This window comes from Nerophis ophidion, unplaced genomic scaffold (genome assembly GCF_033978795.1).
Source record: "Nerophis ophidion isolate RoL-2023_Sa unplaced genomic scaffold, RoL_Noph_v1.0 HiC_scaffold_262, whole genome shotgun sequence".
Lineage (NCBI taxonomy): Eukaryota > Metazoa > Chordata > Actinopteri > Syngnathiformes > Syngnathidae > Nerophis > Nerophis ophidion.
This window is the reverse complement of record NW_026907184.1, coordinates 54,638-77,527: the sequence shown is the minus strand read 5'-3', so window position 1 is coordinate 77,527 and position 22,890 is coordinate 54,638. Positions and strand designations below refer to the sequence as shown.

Sequence of the window (22,890 nt, the reverse complement as noted above, 5' to 3'; positions counted from 1 at the left end):
CCTTGTCACTGTCTGCAGTATTTTGTGATGTCCAGGAGGCGATAGTCGTCTGAGATACCTTGTCACTGTCTGCAGTATTTTGTGATGTCCTGGAGGCGATAGTCGTCTGAGATACCTTGTCACTGTCTGCAGTATTTTGTGATGTCCAGGAGGCGATAGTCGTCTGAGATACCTTGTCACTGTCTGCAGTATTTTGTGATGTCCTGGAGGCGATAGTCGTCTGAGATACCTTGTCACTGTCTGCAGTATTTTGTGATGTCCAGGAGGCGATAGTCGTCTGAGATACTTGTCACTGTCTGCAGTATTTTGTGATGTCCAGGAGGCGATAGTCGTCTGAGATACCTTGTCACTGTCTGCAGTATTTTGTGATGTCCAGGAGGCGATAGTCGTCTGAGATACCTCGTCACTGTCTGCAGTATTTTGTGATGTCCTGGAGGCGATAGTCGTCTGAGATACCTCGTCACTGTCTGCAGTATTTTGTGATGTCCAGGAGGCGATAGTCGTCTGAGATACCTCGTCACTGTCTGCAGTATTTTGTGATGTCCTGGAGGCGATAGTCGTCTGAGATACCTCGTCACTGTCTGCAGTATTTTGTGATGTCCTGGAGGCGATAGTCGTCTGAGATACCTGTCACTGTCTGCAGTATTTTGTGATGTCCTGGAGGCGATAGTCGTCTGAGATACCTTGTCACTGTCTGCAGTATTTTGTGATGTCCAGGAGGCGATAGTCGTCTGAGATACCTTGTCACTGTCTGCAGTATTTTGTGATGTCCAGGAGGCGATAGTCGTCTGAGATACCTTGTCACTGTCTGCAGTATTTTGTGATGTCCTGGAGGCGATAGTCGTCTGAGATACCTTGTCACTGTCTGCAGTATTTTGTGATGTCCTGGAGGCGATAGTCGTCTGAGATACCTCGTCACTGTCTGCAGTATTTTGTGATGTCCTGGAGGCGATAGTCGTCTGAGATACCTTGTCACTGTCTGCAGTATTTTGTGATGTCCTGGAGGCGATAGTCGTCTGAGATACCTTGTCACTGTCTGCAGTATTTTGTGATGTCCTGGAGGCGATAGTCGTCTGAGATACCTTGTCACTGTCTGCAGTATTTTGTGATGTCCTGGAGGCGATAGTCGTCTGAGATACCTCGTCACTGTCTGCAGTATTTTGTGATGTCCTGGAGGCGATAGTCGTCTGAGATACCTTGTCACTGTCTGCAGTATTTTGTGATGTCCTGGAGGCGATAGTCGTCTGAGATACCTTGTCACTGTCTGCAGTATTTTGTGATGTCCTGGAGGCGATAGTCGTCTGAGATACCTTGTCACTGTCTGCAGTATTTTGTGATGTCCTGGAGGCGATAGTCGTCTGAGATACCTTGTCACTGTCTGCAGTATTTTGTGATGTCCTGGAGGCGATAGTCGTCTGAGATACCTTGTCACTGTCTGCAGTATTTTGTGATGTCCTGGAGGCGATAGTCGTCTGAGATACCTTGTCACTGTCTGCAGTATTTTGTGATGTCCTGGAGGCGATAGTCGTCTGAGATACCTTTTCACTGTCTGCAGTATTTTGTGATGTCCTGGAGGCGATAGTCGTCTGAGATACCTTGTCACTGTCTGGAGTATTTTGTGATGTCCAGGAGGCGATAGTCGTCTGAGATACCTTGTCACTGTCTGCAGTATTTTGTGATGTCCAGGAGGCGATAGTCGTCTGAGATACCTTGTCACTGTCTGGAGTATTTTGTGATGTCCTGGAGGCGATAGTCGTCTGAGATACCTTGTCACTGTCTGCAGTATTTTGTGATGTCCAGGAGGCGATAGTCGTCTGAGATACCTTGTCACTGTCTGCAGTATTTTGTGATGTCCAGGAGGCGATAGTCGTCTGAGATACCTTGTCACTGTCTGCAGTATTTTGTGATGTCCTGGAGGCGATAGTCGTCTGAGATACCTTGTCACTGTCTGCAGTATTTTGTGATGTCCTGGAGGCGATAGTCGTCTGAGATACCTCGTCACTGTCTGCAGTATTTTGTGATGTCCTGGAGGCGATAGTCGTCTGAGATACCTTGTCACTGTCTGCAGTATTTTGTGATGTCCTGGAGGCGATAGTCGTCTGAGATACCTTGTCACTGTCTGCAGTATTTTGTGATGTCCTGGAGGCGATAGTCGTCTGAGATACCTTGTCACTGTCTGCAGTATTTTGTGATGTCCTGGAGGCGATAGTCGTCTGAGATACCTTGTCACTGTCTGCAGTATTTTGTGATGTCCAGGAGGCGATAGTCGTCTGAGATACCTTGTCACTGTCTGCAGTATTTTGTGATGTCCAGGAGGCGATAGTCGTCTGAGATACCTTGTCACTGTCTGCAGTATTTTGTGATGTCCTGGAGGCGATAGTCGTCTGAGATACCTTGTCACTGTCTGCAGTATTTTGTGATGTCCTGGAGGCGATAGTCGTCTGAGATACCTCGTCACTGTCTGCAGTATTTTGTGATGTCCTGGAGGCGATAGTCGTCTGAGATACCTTGTCACTGTCTGCAGTATTTTGTGATGTCCTGGAGGCGATAGTCGTCTGAGATACCTTGTCACTGTCTGCAGTATTTTGTGATGTCCTGGAGGCGATAGTCGTCTGAGATACCTTGTCACTGTCTGCAGTATTTTGTGATGTCCTGGAGGCGATAGTCGTCTGAGATACCTTGTCACTGTCTGCAGTATTTTGTGATGTCCTGGAGGCGATAGTCGTCTGAGATACCTTGTCACTGTCTGCAGTATTTTGTGATGTCCAGGAGGCGATAGTCGTCTGAGATACCTTGTCACTGTCTGCAGTATTTTGTGATGTCCTGGAGGCGATAGTCGTCTGAGATACCTTGTCACTGTCTGCAGTATTTTGTGATGTCCTGGAGGCGATAGTCGTCTGAGATACCTTGTCACTGTCTGCAGTATTTTGTGATGTCCTGGAGGCGATAGTCGTCTGAGATACCTTGTCACTGTCTGCAGTATTTTGTGATGTCCTGGAGGCGATAGTCGTCTGAGATACCTTGTCACTGTCTGCAGTATTTTGTGATGTCCTGGAGGCGATAGTCGTCTGAGATACCTTGTCACTGTCTGCAGTATTTTGTGATGTCCTGGAGGCGATAGTCGTCTGAGATACCTTGTCACTGTCTGCAGTATTTTGTGATGTCCTGGAGGCGATAGTCGTCTGAGATACCTTGTCACTGTCTGGAGTATTTTGTGATGTCCAGGAGGCGATAGTCGTCTGAGATACCTTGTCACTGTCTGCAGTATTTTGTGATGTCCAGGAGGCGATAGTCGTCTGAGATACCTTGTCACTGTCTGGAGTATTTTGTGATGTCCTGGAGGCGATAGTCGTCTGAGATACCTTGTCACTGTCTGCAGTATTTTGTGATGTCCAGGAGGCGATAGTCGTCTGAGATACCTTGTCACTGTCTGCAGTATTTTGTGATGTCCAGGAGGCGATAGTCGTCTGAGATACCTTGTCACTGTCTGCAGTATTTTGTGATGTCCTGGAGGCGATAGTCGTCTGAGATACCTTGTCACTGTCTGCAGTATTTTGTGATGTCCTGGAGGCGATAGTCGTCTGAGATACCTCGTCACTGTCTGCAGTATTTTGTGATGTCCTGGAGGCGATAGTCGTCTGAGATACCTTGTCACTGTCTGCAGTATTTTGTGATGTCCTGGAGGCGATAGTCGTCTGAGATACCTTGTCACTGTCTGCAGTATTTTGTGATGTCCTGGAGGCGATAGTCGTCTGAGATACCTTGTCACTGTCTGCAGTATTTTGTGATGTCCTGGAGGCGATAGTCGTCTGAGATACCTTGTCACTGTCTGCAGTATTTTGTGATGTCCAGGAGGCGATAGTCGTCTGAGATACCTTGTCACTGTCTGCAGTATTTTGTGATGTCCAGGAGGCGATAGTCGTCTGAGATACCTTGTCACTGTCTGCAGTATTTTGTGATGTCCTGGAGGCGATAGTCGTCTGAGATACCTTGTCACTGTCTGCAGTATTTTGTGATGTCCTGGAGGCGATAGTCGTCTGAGATACCTCGTCACTGTCTGCAGTATTTTGTGATGTCCTGGAGGCGATAGTCGTCTGAGATACCTTGTCACTGTCTGCAGTATTTTGTGATGTCCTGGAGGCGATAGTCGTCTGAGATACCTTGTCACTGTCTGCAGTATTTTGTGATGTCCTGGAGGCGATAGTCGTCTGAGATACCTTGTCACTGTCTGCAGTATTTTGTGATGTCCTGGAGGCGATAGTCGTCTGAGATACCTTGTCACTGTCTGCAGTATTTTGTGATGTCCTGGAGGCGATAGTCGTCTGAGATACCTTGTCACTGTCTGCAGTATTTTGTGATGTCCTGGAGGCGATAGTCGTCTGAGATACCTTGTCACTGTCTGCAGTATTTTGTGATGTCCTGGAGGCGATAGTCGTCTGAGATACCTTGTCACTGTCTGCAGTATTTTGTGATGTCCAGGAGGCGATAGTCGTCTGAGATACCTTGTCACTGTCTGCAGTATTTTGTGATGTCCTGGAGGCGATAGAGACGGTGTCCGGCTGACTGCTGGCATCACCCAGGCTGTCATCCTCGCTGGTTTCTCTGTCAAACAGTAAGAACAGAAAGAGCCTCGTGTGAACACACAAATGTTGCACCTTTGATGGCCGTCATAATAATGAAGTTGTTAGAAATGTGCTTGATGGATCAGAGAGTGTGGACCACCAGCGTCGAAAGGGCGGCCCGCAGCTAAATGTTTTTTGGCCCGCTGCACATTCTGGAAATGCTATTGCAAAAATAAAAATAAAAATAAACATTGAAAAAAGGGGAATGAAGTGAAATCTAAGTAGAAAAAGTTGTGTGGTTGCGACACAAAAACGTTTTCTTTGACAAAAGAGCACAAAAAAACCAAAATAATAGTTCAAAGGTAAAATGGACAGAAATATTTGAAGTTTATCTCGTAACTTCAGTGTTGAAAGTTTAAAAAAAAACTAATAAAAAGTATCACTTTATGAGCGGGGCACCGTTTGGGTCTCAAATATATTTAATGGGATTTTATTTATCTTAGAATAGAATATATCTTTATTGTCATTGTACCTCGATCCATCCATCCATTTTCTACCGCTTATTCCCTTTTGGGGTCGCAGGGGGCGCTGGTGCCTATCTCAGCTACAATCGGGTGGAAGGCGGGGTACACCCTGGACAAGTGGCCAGCTCATCACAGGGCCAACACAGATAGACAACATTCACACACTAGGGACCATTTAGTGTTGCCAATCAACCTATCCCCAGGTGCAGGTGGGAGGGGCCTAACCCCAGGTGCATGTCTTTGGAGGTGGGAGGGGCCTATCTCCAGGTGCATGTCTTTGGAGGTGGGAGGGGCCTATCCCCAGGTGCATGTCTTTGGAGGTGGGAGGGGCCTATCCCCAGGTGCATGTCTTTGGAGGTGGGAGGGGCCTATCCCCAGGTGCATGGCTTTGGAGGTGGGAGGGGCCTATCCCCAGGTGCAGGTGGGAGGGGCCTATCCCCAGGTGCATGGCTTTGGAGGTGGGAGGGGCCTATCCCCAGGTGCAGGTGGGAGGGGCCTAGCCCCAGGTGCATGTCTTTGGAGGTGGGAGGGGCCTATCTCCAGGTGCATGTCTTTGGAGGTGGGAGGGGCCTATCCCCAGGTGCATGTCTTTGGAGGTGGGAGGGGCCTATCCCCAGGTGCATGTCTTTGGAGGTGGGAGGGGCCTATCCCCTGGTGCATGTCTTTGGAGGTGGGAGGGGCCTACCCCCAGGTGCATGGCTTTGGAGGTGGGAGGGGCCTATCCCCAGGTGCATGTCTTTGGAGGTGGGAGGTTGTAAGCAAAAATTAAAGGAGTGCAAATTCCTCATAACACATAGAAACATAAGAACATAGATAAATAGATAAAAATCCATAGAATACATGAAAATAGTAAGCACACAGCTCACATGCCCACTCCTTGTCTTGTGTTCAGCGACATCATTGCTTTTGGGGAAAAAGTTTTCAGTCGGTTTGTCTGGGTGGAGGCTTGTGATGCCACTGCATGTGGTTGCTGCACCTCATGTTCCCCCACCATGAGGATGTTGTCACGGGTGGAGGCTTGTGATGCCACTGCATGTGGTTGCTGCACCTCATGTTCCCCCACCATGAGGATGTTGTCACGGGTGGAGGCTTGTGATGCCACTGCATGTGGTTGCTGCACCTCATGTTCCCCCACCATGAGGATGTTGTCACGGGTGGAGGCTTGTGATGCCACTGCATGTGGTTGCTGCACCTCATGTTCCCCCACCATGAGGATGTTGTCACGGGTGGAGGCTTGTGATGCCACTGCATGTGGTTGCTGCACCTCATGTTCCCCCACCATGAGGATGTTGTCACGGGTGGAGGCTTGTGATGCCACTGCATGTGGTTGCTGCACCTCATGTTCCCCCACCATGAGGATGTTGTCACGGGTGGAGGCTTGTGATGCCACTGCATGTGGTTGCTGCACCTCATGTTCCCCCACCATGAGGATGTTGTCACGGGTGGAGGCTTGTGATGCCACTGCATGTGGTTGCTGCACCTCATGTTCCCCCACCATGAGGATGTTGTCACGGGTGGAGGCTTGTGATGCCACTGCATGTGGTTGCTGCACCTCATGTTCCCCCACCATGAGGATGTTGTCACGGGTGGAGGCTTGTGATGCCACTGCATGTGGTTGCTGCACCTCATGTTCCCCCACCATGAGGATGTTGTCACGGGTGGAGGCTTGTGATGCCACTGCATGTGGTTGCTGCACCTCATGTTCCCCCACCATGAGGATGTTGTCACGGGTGGAGGCTTGTGATGCCTTCATCACAAGCCTTCACAGCCTTCATCAGCTGCCTCTGATGAAGGCTGCAGAAGCAAGGTAGCCCAAACATGTCAGGTACAACACTTTACCTTACTAGCCTATAGAAATCAACCATTTATAAATACACGTCAGCAGGCTAAATCAACCTCTTCAACATATACCTTCAAGTACCCCCATTTGAGAACCACTGCTGTAGAGATTTACTGTAAACGTTAAATTAAAAAAATTAAAAACATTTTGACTTTTTTTTTTTTTTAACATTTTAATGACTTAGACCCGGAAGCCCTACAGGGAAAAATAAACAACTTAAATCCATATATTTAGTTATGCTTTGAAAATGAAAAATATGAAAACGGCCTCTGCATGCTTTCATTTTTCCGTGTGTGGCCCTCAGTGGAAAAAGTTTGGACACCCCTGGTGTAGACTGTACGTTTGAATGACTTTAGTGATCCGGCTGCATGACCACAACAACAAAACAAGAGAGTTATTGACACATGCAAGGCTTGACGGTGCAACTCATTTACTCGCAAATGCGGCTAAAAATGGACCATGTGACTTGACAAAAAAAACGCCTGAAGAGGGATTTTGAACCTTTCATCGCATTTTGCGCCTAAAATAAATCCAAATTTGATCATTCTAGATCAGTGCTTCTTAACCTGGGTTCGATGGAACCCTAGGGGTCCGGTGAGTCGGCCTCAGCGGAGGTCAAGACACATCCGACTCATCGTGTATATAAAAACTTCTCCTTCTCGGCGTATCATGGATACCCCCAAACAATGTTCCCTCTCATCTTCCATATGCTTGAGCAAAGGCAAAAACTCCTTGAGCATTCAGCGGAGCAAGATGTGAGCGACGAGACGTGTCTGGATGGGAGACATGGGACTGAAGCAAACATGTGCCACGCACTTAGATGAGCTTGCAAAGTCTCTGGACGGGTATTTCCCTCCAAGAGAGTCATATCCGGCATGGCTGAGAGAGCCGTTCACGTTTGCTGTTGAGACGGCAAATGTCAATGATGAATACCTCCACCAAATGACTGAAATTCAGCAGAGCCAGCTTCCACAGCAACTCTTCACAACAACATTTTTGTGTGGACAAATGGAAAAGTATCCAGTAATTGCTCAGAAAGCCCCGGAATTTGTTCTACCATTTGTTACAACATCTCTTTGCGAGCAATCCTTTTGGTGGATGCTGGGCATGAAAAGGAAGACAAAGAACATGACATGAGAGTGGCACTTGCCGAGGAGCATTGCTCAACTGGTCTCTCAAAGTCACACTGATTTGCAGGCGTGTATTTTCTTGGGAGTTCATGTTGTTCTTTGAACAAGGTGATGTTCATCCACGCTTCATTTTGTGCACCAGGAAAAAAAAAAACACATTTTATTTTTCGCTAAAGAAAGGTTGGGCGAATGCACATGTGAACCTGCTGGGGTTCGGTACCTCCGACAAGGTTAAGAACCACCGAGCTAACCTCAGCAAGGACTTGTGGCCTGAATAGAATAGAATTCCGGTAAACAGAGCGCTGCTTTAGCAACACAGACCTCGAGGACAGCACTCTGGTCAGTATTGATCTGGACATCCCACTCTGGTAGCAAAACACAACTTCAGAGCATCAAACCTCATCCCATGAAAAAAATATAATGATAATAATGTCATTTTTCAAAGTTACATTAGCGATGCTGTCTAGTTCTACCACTAGTGTTGATCAGGACATAATCAGAGGACAATAATTTACTGTGGGGAAGTGTTGAGGTGGGAGGTAAACCAGCAAGGACGCGAGTCATCCGTGTGCTGACCTGCGTGAGATGCTGCGTTGTCGCCCGAGAGTCAGGTTGGGAGTCTTGGGAAGTGGAATGGGCTCCCTCAGTGCACCCCGCAGGTGACCTCGCCTCTCCTGAATGACCTGTCGAATGCTGCGGACCCACTCTTGCTTGAGCTCCAAGGACAGTGCCTGGAAAGACAGCAGCAGCAGGACAGGCTGAGTACAGCCGGGGTTCAGAAATGAAATCAACCGACCGAACATTTACCTTCAGAACCGTCCTGTTATCGGAGGTCGGCGTCCTTCCGAACCAAAGAGCAAATTTACAAGGATCCCCTTCAATGTGTTCTGTTACACCAAGTTCTGATGTCTGACATTGAGAGACAGGATCCGTCATTAGCAGAAGCCTACTGCAACTGTCAAGTTGAAGTCACGTATAGGCTCCAGCTAGAAAATGGATGGATGGATACTCATAGGATCATTTTAAGATATGTCTTTCTTCCCCCAAACGTCATATAAATACATCCCCAAGAATCTATTTCATGACTTGTGGTCCTCCACGGAGCCATGTCTGCTCCAAATCATCTCAACATGTAACAAATCCCTGTTCGAAATCTTTCATTTGATGCCAAAGTAGCGGAAGGTGGGCGTTACCCTCAGGCGGCTCTTGTAAAGGTACTTGGCTCGTCCTGATGAGTCTTTCATCTCCTTACTGAAGATGAGTGACAGCTCAAACAAGAAGAGGTGTCGGTCACGCCCCTTCCTGATTAGAGACTTTGGTTCCCAAACAAGAAAGGAGTCTTGCAAGAGAAGCTCACCTTGCACCTCCAGACCTTCTTCCAGACCTGACGGTGAATGACAAAATCATATGTCACAGAGGTCATTCAACAAAAAAAGCTAGAGATGAAAAATGCTTTAGAGTGTAATGTCGCAAATTATCGGTATCGGTGTCAAAAAGTAAAATGTATGACTTGTAAAAAAGGCCTCTGAACAGGTAAAACACGGAGGTAGTGGGAAGTACAGAGCAGATGCGTCTCCCAACACAGCATGAGAGGGTTACTGGCCACGCTTGATGACCTCAGCAAACCGTCGCCAGCGCAGCATAACAACAACTAGAGTGTGTTGTTGCCGGTGCTGTAGCCGTGGCAAACAAGCCAGCTCGCTCGGCGACTGACTAACCACACCATGTCTATGGTTTGGGATTATTTTAAAGTGCCCCTGACGGATCAAAAACTGGCCATTTGCAATGACTGCAACAAGTTGGTTATGAGGAGGAACCAAGACGTCTTCCTTTAATACGAGCAATTTGATCTCCCACCTCTTCAAGAATCATAAGGAGACACGCCATGAATACAAGCGGAAGATGGATGAAAAGCAAACACTGGAAAAAAAGTAGTACCACACAGTTGTCGCTGGGGAAATACACTTTTTCAGCACAATCCCAAACATTACATTGTTTACTTTATGACTCGAGTATACTTTGGACTGAAGCTGTGTGCCTTCATTGTTTTTGGAGCTGTTGTTTTCAGGCATGTTGACAATAAAAATACAAATAATGCACTTTGTGAAAGTCAATGTATAGTATTTCCCATAGTTGTTGTAGTGGGTATCAGGATTATCTCAGGGAGAGCATGTCCCAAAATCCAAGCTGCTGTTTTGAGGCATGTTGAAACAAATAATGCACTTTGTGACTTCAATAATAAATATGTTGGCATTTTTTTACATAACTTGAGTTGATTAATTTTGGAAAACCTTGTTACATTGTTTAATGCATCCAGCGGGGCATCACAACAAAAGGAGGCATAATAATGTGTTCATTCCACCACTCTATATATCGCTATCGCTTGATATCGGAATCGGTAATTAAGAGTTGGACAATATCGGAATATCAGATGTCGGCTAAAAAGTCATTATCCGACATCTCTAAAAAAAGCCCTTGAAGAAGGATCTCATTTGAAAAATGGATACCTTCGAGCATGCTAACGTGCATAGCATCGTTGGCTCTTTTGGGAACACTCAGCATCACGTCCAAGCCTTCCTTGATCTCTCCTTTTCCTTCTTCGCAGCAAGCCAGCAACTCCTGCAAGCAAACAACTCTTAAAAGAGCCAAATACGGAAGTTTGTGTGCTAGCGCTTTACCTTCAGCAGCAGTTGGTACTTTGTGATTCTCTGAACTGGCTTGATGAGCGCTGACGAGATGGAGTTGGCCAGCCCATGTCTCCTTTGGACCTCCTGCAGAGCAACAAGACCAGACTCAGACATTTAAGAAGTACAACTTTCGCATCTGGATCCTATTTTCCGACCTTGAGGCGCACTTAAAAATCCTCTCATTTTCTCAAAACTGGACAGTGCGCCTTATAACCCGGTGTGCCTAATGTAGGGAATAATTCTGGTTGTGCTTACCCACTTTGAAGCCATTGTATTTGGTACATGGTGTAATGACAGTGTGACCAGTAGATGGCAATCACACGTAAGAGATATGTGTAGACTGCAATATGACGCCAGTAAACAACACCAAAACTTTAAAAACGTTCCATTGAAATATGGAACATTATTATCAAAAAACTGTCAAAATGTTTTAGTACGTCTTTGAAGCCGCACCGCTTGATGGATTGTCGGCCCGTTACGGCTACTGTAGTCAGAGATACCAGTGGTACTATGGTGTGTATAAGGACCACAATATGGTACCCATTAGCAGACAGTATCTACCGTTTTGATTCACAATATTATGCAAAAGCAACTTTTCTTCCCTTCTGGTACCTGCTGATCTGTATTTGAATATGCATAATTCCTAAAAAATGTGTGCAAGTCCGCCACTGTAGTCCGTGAAAACGCTTCTTCTTTCTCTTTATGTTGTTGTTATGTGACATTCATCCTCCACTGTTGCCATTTCTTATATAAAGTAGTGTAAAGTTCTTACTTATATCTGTCAGTAAACTCACCATGAAAGCACTAAAACATACCGGTGTAGTGACTTTACATTATTCACCCAAGGAACTTTACTTATAAGAGAGTTCCGGTCACAGGACACATTTTGGGTGTTGTTGTTGCACTAGTGAGCCCCGGATGAGGAGATGCTGCTCCGTTATTGATTGAAGTCAAGTTTGAATGTCTGTAAAACAGTTAGCGCCATTTTTTGACATTTCTTCCACTCCCGTCCTTGCACGCTACACCACTACAACAAAGATGATGGGGAGAAGACACATAAGACTGTCTGCCCTGCAGGTTTGAGGATCAGTCAGACAATTTGGAGTGAAAAGCAAATACATACAAAACATTGTAACTTGGGATTGTTTCTCTGGCTTGGAGGCTCTCCCGAAGACACAACAACCTCCCTTCTTGTCTCTCATAGACACACACCTGTTGTTGTTGACTTTGGACTATCGGCTGCATGACAATAAGGCCGCGGAACTGAGAGACACTGCAGGCTTACACACAAACATGCATCCACAGAAATATACGGCAAACACACACATATCCTTCCCCCATCCCCACAATCTAACGCTCTCGATGCAAAGCCCATAGGGGTGATGAAAGGAAGGTCAGCGCCTGAGAGCTGCGGCCTGCCACCATGACGCCCCACTCCCTCCCCTCTGTTGCCAGATATCTGGAGATGTACGTTGTAATATGTACATGTGCTTTGCTATGGCGGTTTTTTCCAACTCCAGACTGGGCCCCCTTGGGTTGTATTTTTTTACTCATCCTTCCCTAGCGTTGACCTTTTTCCCATCTTTTACAGGGCGCCTTGTGGCGACCCATCAACCTTCCTGTTCTGTAACCCTGTACACTGTTTGTTTGTCTGATCTTGAACGGGTTTGTGCAGGAAACAAAATGTCGTTGTACTTGCGCGATGACAATAAAGACCTATCCCAAGACACTGTGGAAGGTGAGCCAAGTAAATAAGAGTGCCCAAAAAACGGCGCGTCCCGAAGAGACTGTCAGAAAGCTACTTGAAGACATCTTTACATTTAGAAAAAAATCCCAATATAACCCCTTTAATGTGGCTTAGAATCCAGTGTGCCTTACGTATGAAACAAGACCTGACTAGACCCGCTCATCAGCAGTCGGCAAGGTGCGTAAAAGAGGGTATTTACCTCAAAGAAGCCAGTGCCGTGCAGCTGGATCAGCAAGCTGGAGTCTGGCTTGTTCCTGCAGTAGGTCACGTACATGTGAAACTTGTCAGCCTGAGAGGAGGAACACCATCACACTCAAAAAGAGGATTTTTCTTCATTCCCATGGCCCGATTGAGGAGTTTTAATAAAAGCAGATGGGTTACCCAAGTGACGAAACAATGTCCCACATCTTCAGGAAGCTGCTCGTAGTTCTCCAGCTCCTTCAGGAAAATACTGGAACAGGCATGGTGACTTTACTACAAGAGCGCAAACACAAGCCTCCACATGGCGTTAATACCTGTTATGGAACTCGTAGATATCCTGAATGTTCCCGAACACCACGTCATCTTTGTTGCAAAGACCAGATGGGACGTCCTCTGAGCCACTCGTCATCTCCCAGTGGTATGTCTACAGCATGTCAGGAAGTAGTAAGTATTGTGTGGAGCAGGGGACTTCAACCCAGCGCTCGCCACACCTTTCCACAGGCTTCTAGAATCTAGCGTGAAATGTAGCGCGTTACTATGCACTGACATCTCAAATCTGCTATCTGCTACCAAACAAGTCAAGTTTTTTGAACGGGTCTTTTAGGTGAACAATAAAAACCAGTGCGCAGATATAAGAATATAAAAGATAGCAAGTGAGAATCAGTTGTAAATGTCCACCGTTCAAATGACTCCACTGCTTCGTCAAGGTCACATTTCCAAGCCACACAGATTCATTTGATGCAACAACGCTGAGTTGCCGCCATCTGTGGAGTTACAACTGGCCTTTCCGGCAGGTTTATTTCAATGTCATGGATTAAAAAAAACAACAACATTGAAGTGTACATGACGTTGGTGTTGGAGATGTCCGATAATGGCTTTTTTGCCCGTATCCGATATTGTCCAACTCTTAATTAGCGATTCCGATATCAACCCATACCGATATATACAGTGGTGGAATGAACACATTATTATGCCCCATGTTTTTGTGATGCCCCGCTAGATGCAATGTAACAAGTTTTTCCAAAATAAATCAAGTCAAGTTATGGAAAAAAATGCCAACATGGCACTGCCATATTTATTATTGAAGTCACAAAGTGCATTATTTGTTTTAACATGCCTCAAAAAAGCAGCTTGGAATTTGGGACATGCTCTCTGGGCGGGGTTTGGTAGCGGGGGGTGTATATTGTAGCGACTAGGAAGAGTTAGTGCTGCAAGGGCTTCTGGGTATTTATTGTGTTGTCTCTATGTGGTGTTACGGTGCGGATGTACTCCCGAAATGTGTTTGTCATTCTTGTTTGGTATGGCTTCATAGTGTGGCGCATATTTGTAACAGTGTTGGCGTTGTTTATACGGCCACCCTCAGTGTCACCTGCATGGCTGTTGACCAAGTATGCTGTGCATTCACTTGTGTGTGTGAAAAGCCGTAGATTTTGTGATTGGGCCGGTACGCAAAGGCAGTGCCTTTAAAGCAACGCCCCCAATTTTGTTTTCTGGGTGGAAGTGTGAATGTGTGTGTGAATGGGTAAATGTGGAAGTAGTGTCAAAGCGCTATGACTACCTTGAAGGTAGAAAAGCGCTATACAAGTACATCCCATTTATCATTTTATCATTTAAATCGGGAGAAATTTGGGAGAATGGTTGCCCTGGGAGATTTTCGGGAGGGGCCCTAAATTTGGGGAGTCTCCCGGGAAAATGGGGATGGTTGGCAAGTATGAGATGCATCTGCTCTGTACTTCTCCCTACGTCCGTGTACCACTCCGTACAGCGGCCTTTTAAAAACTCATACATTTTACTTTTTGAAACCGATACGATAATTTCCAATATTACATTTTAAAACATTTATCGGCCAAAAACCTCGGCAGTCCGATATTATCGGACATCTCTAGTTGGTGTGTTCCAATTTCCACACGGCGTGGCGGTGAAAACCTGTTCATGTGTCTATATGAGAGTGATGCCCCAGAAAATGAGGTTATTGAAAGTCGTATGTATTTTTATACCAATTATACTGATTAATGAAGTTTGTTAAACGTTCCATTTCAATGTGGTTTTGAATTTATATGTGGACTTAAATCATAGCGATCGCAAGTGGACAAAAAATTTAAAGCTCAAATTAAACATAAGAATCCTAACAATGGACTGGGATGTAAGATTATTAATTAGGTGAAGTAAGACACAATCATTCTTTTTGACTTAAGACTAATGTATATTTATGTAATAGTGCTGTGAAATTTGATCAAAATACGACAATGTGACTTTGAAGTACAACTTTGAAGCCGCACCGCTTGGATTGTCGGCCCATGACGGCTACTGTAGCCATAGATACCAGTGGTGGGTACTATGGTGTGTGTAATCAGAGATACCAGTGGTGGGTACTATGGTGTGTGTAGTCAGAGATACCAGTGGTGGGTACTATGGTGTGTGTAATCAGAGATACCAGTGGTGGGTACTATGGTGTGTGTAATCAGAGATACCAGTGGTAGGTACTATGGTGTGTGTAGTCAGAGATACCAGTGGTGGGTACTATGGTGTGTGTAGTCAGAGATACCAGTGGTACTATGGTGTGTGTAATCAGAGATACCAGTGGTATTATGGTGTGTGTAGTCAGAGATACCAGTGGTATTATGGTGTGTGTAGTCAGAGATACCAGTGGTGGGTACTATGGTGTGTGTAGTCAGAGATACCAGTGGTACTATGGTGTGTGTAATCAGAGATACCAGTGGTGGGTACTATGGTGTGTGTAGTCAGAGATACCAGTGGTACTATGGTGTGTGTAATCAGAGATACCAGTGGTACTATGGTGTGTGTAATCAGAGATACCAGTGGTGGGTACTATGGTGTGTGTAGTCAGAGATACCAGTGGTGGGTACTATGGTGTGTGTAATCAGAGATACCAGTGGTGGGTACTATGGTGTGTGTAGTCAGAGATACCAGTGGTACTATGGTGTGTGTAATCAGAGATACCAGTGGTGGGTACTATGGTGTGTGTAGTCAGAGATACCAGTGGTACTATGGTGTGTGTAATCAGAGATACCAGTGGTGGGTACTATGGTGTGTGTAGTCAGAGATACCAGTGGTGGGTACTATGGTGTGTGTAATCAGAGATACCAGTGGTACTATGGTGTGTGTAGTCAGAGATACCAGTGGTACTATGGTGTGTGTAGTCAGAGATACCAGTGGTGGGTACTATGGTGTGTGTAGTCAGAGATACCAGTGGTACTATGGTGTGTGTAGTCAGAGATACCAGTGGTGGGTACTATGGTGTGTGTAATCAGAGATACCAGTGGTACTATGGTGTGTGTAGTCAGAGATACCAGTGGTGGGTACTATGGTGTGTGTAGTCAGAGATACCAGTGGTACTATGGTGTGTGTAGTCAGAGATACCAGTGGTGGGTACTATGGTGTGTGTAATCAGAGATACCAGTGGTACTATGGTGTGTGTAGTCAGAGATACCAGTGGTGGGTACTATGGTGTGTGTAGTCAGAGATACCAGTGGTACTATGGTGTGTGTAGTCAGAGATACCAGTGGTGGGTACTATGGTGTGTGTAGTCAGAGATACCAGTGGTACTATGGTGTGTGTAATCAGAGATACCAGTGGTGGGTACTATGGTGTGTGTAGTCAGAGATACCAGTGGTACTATGGTGTGTGTAATCAGAGATACCAGTGGTGGGTACTATGGTGTGTGTAGTCAGAGATACCAGTGGTGGGTACTATGGTGTGTGTAGTCAGAGATACCAGTGGTACTATGGTGTGTGTAATCAGAGATACCAGTGGTGGGTACTATGGTGTGTGTAGTCAGAGATACCAGTGGTAGGTACTATGGTGTGTGTAGTCAGAGATACCAGTGGTGGGTACTATGGTGTGTGTAATCAGAGATACCAGTGGTAGGTACTATGGTGTGTGTAGTCAGAGATACCAGTGGTGGGTACTATGGTGTGTGTAGTCAGAGATACCAGTGGTAGGTACTATGGTGTGTGTAATCAGAGATACCAGTGGTGGGTACTATGGTGTGTGTAGTCAGAGATACCAGTGGTACTATGGTGTGTGTAGTCAGAGATACCAGTGGTGGGTACTATGGTGTGTGTAATCAGAGATACCAGTGGTGGGTACTATGGTGTGTGTAGTCAGAGATACCAGTGGTACTATGGTGTGTGTAGTCAGAGATACCAGTGGTACTATGGTGTGTGTAATCAGAGATACCAGTGGTGGGTACTATGGTGTGTGTAATCAGAGATACCAGTGGTACTATGGTGTGTGTAGTCAGAGATACCAGTGGTACTATGGTGTGTGTAGTCAGAGATACCAGTGGTACTATGGTGTGTGTAGTCAGAGATACCAGTGGTACTATGGTGTGTGTAATCAGAGATACCTGTGGTACTATGGTGTGTGTAGTCAGAGATACCAGTGGTACTATGGTGTGTGTAGTCAGAGATACCAGTGGTACTATGGTGTGTGTAGTCAGAGATACCAGTGGTGGGTACTATGGTGTGTGTAATCAGAGATACCAGTGGTGGGTACTATGGTGTGTGTAATCAGAGATACCAGTGGTACTATGGTGTGTGTAGTCAGAGATACCGGTGGTACTAAGGTGTGTGTAGTCAGAGATACCAGTGGTGGGTACTATGGTGTGTGTAATCAGAGATACCAGTGGTACTATGGTGTGTGTAGTCAGAGATACCAGTGGTACTATGGTGTGTGTAGTCAGAGATACCAGTGGTACTATGGTGTGTGTAGTCAGAGATACCAGTGGTACTATGGTGTGTGTAGTCAGAGATACCAGTGGTACTATGGTGTGTGTAGTCAGAGATACCAGTGGTGGGTACTATGGTGTGTGTAATCAGAGATACCAGTGGTACTATAGTGTGTGTAATCAGAGATACCAGTGGTATTATGGTGTGTGTAGTCAGAGATACCAGTGGTGGGCACTATGGTGTGTGTAATCAGAGATACCAGTGGTACTATGGTGTGTGTAATCAGAGATACCAGTGGTATTATGGTGTGTGTAGTCAGAGATACCAGTGGTGGGTACTATGGTGTGTGTAATCAGAGATACCAGTGGTACTATGGTGTGTGTAATCAGAGATACCAGTGGTACTATGGTATGTGTAGTCAGAGATACCAGTGGTGGGTACTATGGTGTGTGTAATCAGAGATACCAGTGGTACTATAGTGTGTGTAATCAGAGATACCAGTGGTATTATGGTGTGTGTAGTCAGAGATACCAGTGGTGGGTACTATGGTGTGTGTAATCAGAGATACCAGTGGTACTATGGTGTGTGTAATCAGAGATACCAGTGGTATTATGGTGTGTATAGTCAGAGATACCAGTGGTACTATGGTGTGTGTAGTCAGAGATACCAGTGGTACTATGGTGTGTGTAGTCAGAGATACCAGTGGTGGGTACTATGGTGTGTGTAATCAGAGATACCAGTGGTACTATGGTGTGTGTAATCAGAGATACCAGTGGTATTATGGTGTGTATAGTCAGAGATACCAGTGGTACTATGGTGTGTGTAGTCAGAGATACCAGTGGTACTATGGTGTGTGTAGTCAGAGATACCAGTGGTGGGTACTATGGTGTGTGTAATCAGAGATACCAGTGGTACTATGGTGTATGTAGTCAGAGATACCAGTGGTACTATGGTGTGTGTAATCAGAGATACCAGTGGTACTATGGTGTGTGTAGTCAGAGATACCAGTGGTACTATGGTGTGTGTAGTCAGAGATACCAGTGGTACTATGGTGTGTGTAGTCAGAGATACCAGTGGTATTATGGTGTGTGTAGTCAGAGATACCAGTGGTGGGTACTATGGTGTGTGTAATCAGAGATACCAGTGGTACTATGGCGTGTGTAATCAGAGATACCAGTGGTACTATGGTGTGTGTAATCAGAGATACCAGTGGTACTATGGTGTGTGTAGCCATAAATACCAGTGGTATTATGGTGTGTGTAATCATAGATACCAGTGGTATTATGGTGTGTGTACTCAGAGATACCAGTGGTACTATGGTGTGTGTAGTCAGAGATACCAGTGGTGGGTACTATGGTGTGTGTAGTCAGAGATACCAGTGGTACTATGGTGTGTGTAGTCAGAGATACCAGTGGTGGGTACTATGGTGTGTGTAGTCAGAGATACCAGTGGTGGGTACTATGGTGTGTGTAGTCAGAGATACCAGTGGTACTATGGTGTGTGTAATCAGAGATACCAGTGGTATTATGGTGTGTGTAATCAGAGATACCAGTGGTATTATGGTGTGTGTGGTCAGAGATACCAGTGGTGGGTACTATGGTGTGTGTAGTCAGAGATACCAGTGGTACTATGGTGTGTGTAGTCAGAGATACCAGTGGTGGGTACTATGGTGTGTGTAATCAGAGATACCAGTGGTACTATGGTGTGTGTAGTCAGAGATACCAGTGGTACTATGGTGTGTGTAGCCATAGATACCAGTGGTGGGTACTATGGTGTGTGTAATCAGAGATACCAGTGGTACTATGGTGTGTGTAGTCAGAGATACCAGTGGTGGGTACTATGGTGTGTGTAATCAGAGATACCAGTGGTACTATGGTGTGTGTAATCAGAGATACCAGTGGTACTATGGTGTGTGTAGTCATAGATACCAGTGGTATTATGGTGTGTGTAATCAGAGATACCAGTGGTGGGTACTATGGTGTGTGTAGTCAGAGATACCAGTGGTATTATGGTGTGTGTAGTCAGAGATACCAGTGGTGGGTACTATGGTGTGTGTAGTCAGAGATACCAGTGGTGGGTACTATGGTGTGTGCAATCAGAGATACCAGTGGTACTATGGTGTGTGTAATCAGAGATACCAGTGGTACTATGGTGTGTGTAGCCATAGATACCAGTGGTATTATGGTGTGTGTAATCAGAGATACCAGTGGTGGGTACTATGGTGTGTGTAGTCAGAGATACCAGTGGTACTATGGTGTGTGTAGTCAGAGATACCAGTGGTGGGTACTATGGTGTGTGTAGTCAGAGATACCAGTGGTATTATGGTGTGTGTAGTCAGAGATACCAGTGGTGGGTACTATGGTGTGTGTAGTCAGAGATACCAGTGGTATTATGGTGTGTGTAGTCAGAGATACCAGTGGTAGGTACTATGGTGTGTGTAGTCAGAGATACCAGTGGTACTATGGTGTGTGTAGTCAGAGATACCAGTGGTGGGTACTATGGTGTGTGTAGTCAGAGATACCAGTGGTATTATGGTGTGTGTAGTCAGAGATACCAGTGGTGGGTACTATGGTGTGTGTAGTCAGAGATACCAGTGGTATTATGGTGTGTGTAGCCATAGATACCAGTGGTATTATGGTGTGTGTAATCAGAGATACCAGTGGTGGGTACTATGGTGTGTGTAATCAGAGATACCAGTGGTAGGTACTATGGTGTGTGTAGCCATAGATACCAGTGGTGGGTACTATGGTGTGTGTAATCAGAGATACCAGTGGTATTATGGTGTGTGTAGTCAGAGATACCAGTGGTGGGTACTAAGGTGTGTGTAGTCAGAGATACCAGTGGTATTATGGTGTGTGTAATCAGAGATACCAGTGGTAGGTACTATGGTGTGTGTAGTCAGAGATACCAGTGGTACTATGGTGTGTGTAGTCAGAGATACCAGTGGTACTATGGTGTGTGTAGTCAGAGATACCAGTGGTACTATGGTGTGTGTAATCAGAGATACCAGTGGTACTATGGTGTGTGTAGTCAGAGATACCAGTGGTACTATGGTGTGTGTAATCAGAGATACCAGTGGTAGGTACTATGGTGTGTGTAGTCAGAGATACCAGTGGTGGGTACTATGGTGTGTGTAGTCAGAGATACCAGTGGTACTATGGTGTGTGTAGTCAGAGATACCAGTGGTACTATGGTGTGTGTAGTCAGAGATACCAGTGGTACTATGGTGTGTGTAATCAGAGATACCAGTGGTAGGTACTATGGTGTGTGTAGTCAGAGATACCAGTGGTGGGTACTATGGTGTGTGTAGTCAGAGATACCAGTGGTACTATGGTGTGTGTAGTCAGAGATACCAGTGGTAGGTACTATGGTGTGTGTAGTCAGAGATACCAGTGGTACTATGGTGTGTGTAGTCAGAGATACCAGTGGTAGGTACTATGGTGTGTGTAGTCAGAGATACCAGTGTCGGGTACTATGGTGTGTGTAGTCAGAGATACCAGTGGTACTATGGTGTGTGTAGTCAGAGATACCAGTGGTAGGTACTATGGTGTGTGTAGTCAGAGATACCAGTGGTGGGTACTATGGTGTGTGTAATCAGAGATACCAGTGGTATTATGGTGTGTGTAGTCAGAGATACCAGTGGTATTATGGTGTGTGTAGTCAGAGATACCAGTGGTACTATGATGTGTGTAGTCAGAGATACCAGTGGTACTATGGTGTATGTAGTCAGAGATACCAGTGGTAGGTACTATGATGTGTGTAGTCAGAGATACCAGTGGTAGGTACTATGGTGTGTGTAGTCAGAGACACCAGTGGTACTATGGTGTGTGTAGTCAGAGATACCAGTGGTAGGTACTATGGTATGTGTATTCAGAGATACCAGTGGTACTATGGTGTGTGTAGTCAGAGATACCAGTGGTACTATGGTGTGTGTAGTCAGAGATACCAGTGGTGGGTACTATGGTGTGTGTAGTCAGAGATACCAGTGGTACTATGGTGTGTGTAGTCAGAGATACCAGTGGTAGGTACTATGGTGTGTGTAGTCAGAGATACCAGTGGTACTATGGTGTGTGTAGTCAGAGATACCAGTGGTAGGTACTATGGTGTGTGTAGTCAGAGATACCAGTGGTGGGTACTATGGTGTGTGTAGTCAGAGATACCAGTGGTACTATGGTGTGTGTAGTCAGAGATACCAGTGGTAGGTACTATGGTGTGTGTAGTCAGAGATACCAGTGGTGGGTACTATGGTGTGTGTAATCAGAGATACCAGTGGTATTATGGTGTGTGTAGTCAGAGATACCAGTGGTGGGTACTATGGTGTGTGTAATCAGAGATACCAGTGGTGGATACTATGGTGTGTGTAGTCAGAGATACCAGTGGTACTATGGTGTGTGTAATCAGAGATACCAGTGGTATTATGGTGTGTGTAGTCAGAGATACCAGTGGTATTATGGTGTGTGTAGTCAGAGAAACCAGTGGTACTATGATGTGTGTAGTCAGAGATACCAGTGGTACTATGGTGTATGTAGTCAGAGATACCAGTGGTAGGTACTATGATGTGTGTAGTCAGAGATACCAGTGGTAGGTACTATGGTGTTTGTAGTCAGAGACACCAGTGGTACTATGGTGTGTGTAGTCAGAGATACCAGTGGTAGGTACTATGGTATGTGTATTCAGAGATACCAGTGGTAGGTACTATGGTGTGTGTAGTCAGAGATACCAGTGGTACTATGGTGTGTGTAGTCAGAGATACCAGTGGTACTATGGTGTGTGTAGTCAGAGATACCAGTGGTACTATGGTGTGTGTAGTCAGAGATACCAGTGGTACTATGGTGTGTGTAATCAGAGATACCAGTGGTATTATGGTGTGTATAGTCAGAGATACCAGTGGTACTATGGTGTGTGTAGTCAGAGATACCAGTGGTAGGTACTATGGTGTGTGTAGTCAGAGATACCAGTGGTACTATGGTGTGTGTAGTCAGAGATACCAGTGGTACTATGGTGTGTGTAGTCAGAGATACCAGTGGTACTATGGTGTGTGTAGTCAGAGATACCAGTGGTACTATGGTGTGTGTAGTCAGAGATACCAGTGGTACTATGGTGTGTGTAGTCAGAGATACCAGTGGTACTATGATGTGTGTAGTCAGAGATACCAGTGGTACTATGGTGTATGTAGTCAGAGATACCAGTGGTAGGTACTATGATGTGTGTAGTCAGAGATACCAGTGGTAGGTACTATGGTGTGTGTAGTCAGAGACACCAGTGGTACTATGGTGTGTGTAGTCAGAGATACCAGTGGTAGGTACTATGGTATGTGTATTCAGAGATACCAGTGGTACTATGGTGTGTGTAGTCAGAGATACCAGTGGTACTATGGTGTGTGTAGTCAGAGATACCAGTGGTGGGTACTATGGTGTGTGTAGTCAGAGATACCAGTGGTACTATGGTGTGTGTAGTCAGAGATACCAGTGGTAGGTACTATGGTGTGTGTAGTCAGAGATACCAGTG

The 22,890-nt window shown here is 45.7% G+C and overlaps 1 protein-coding gene across 1 annotated transcript in view; it reads right to left on the bottom strand.

Moving 5' to 3' along the window:
* Window positions 1–4,502: 4,502 nt before the first annotated feature.
* Window positions 4,503–22,890, bottom strand: part of LOC133547903 (kalirin-like) — a gene marked incomplete at its 3' end in the record, with an annotated part of 63,833 nt that continues 45,445 nt past the window's right edge. The window contains exons 32-40 of the mRNA XM_061893388.1: window positions 13,006–13,115; window positions 12,872–12,941; window positions 12,690–12,779; window positions 10,735–10,827; window positions 10,564–10,675; window positions 9,250–9,440; window positions 8,864–8,965; window positions 8,633–8,787; window positions 4,503–4,602 (exon numbers count right to left, since the gene is read on the bottom strand). Coding sequence (XP_061749372.1) covers window positions 4,503–4,602; window positions 8,633–8,787; window positions 8,864–8,965; window positions 9,250–9,440; window positions 10,564–10,675; window positions 10,735–10,827; window positions 12,690–12,779; window positions 12,872–12,941; window positions 13,006–13,115 — 1,023 coding nt within the window. The remainder of the gene's footprint in view (window positions 4,603–8,632; window positions 8,788–8,863; window positions 8,966–9,249; window positions 9,441–10,563; window positions 10,676–10,734; window positions 10,828–12,689; window positions 12,780–12,871; window positions 12,942–13,005; window positions 13,116–22,890) is intronic.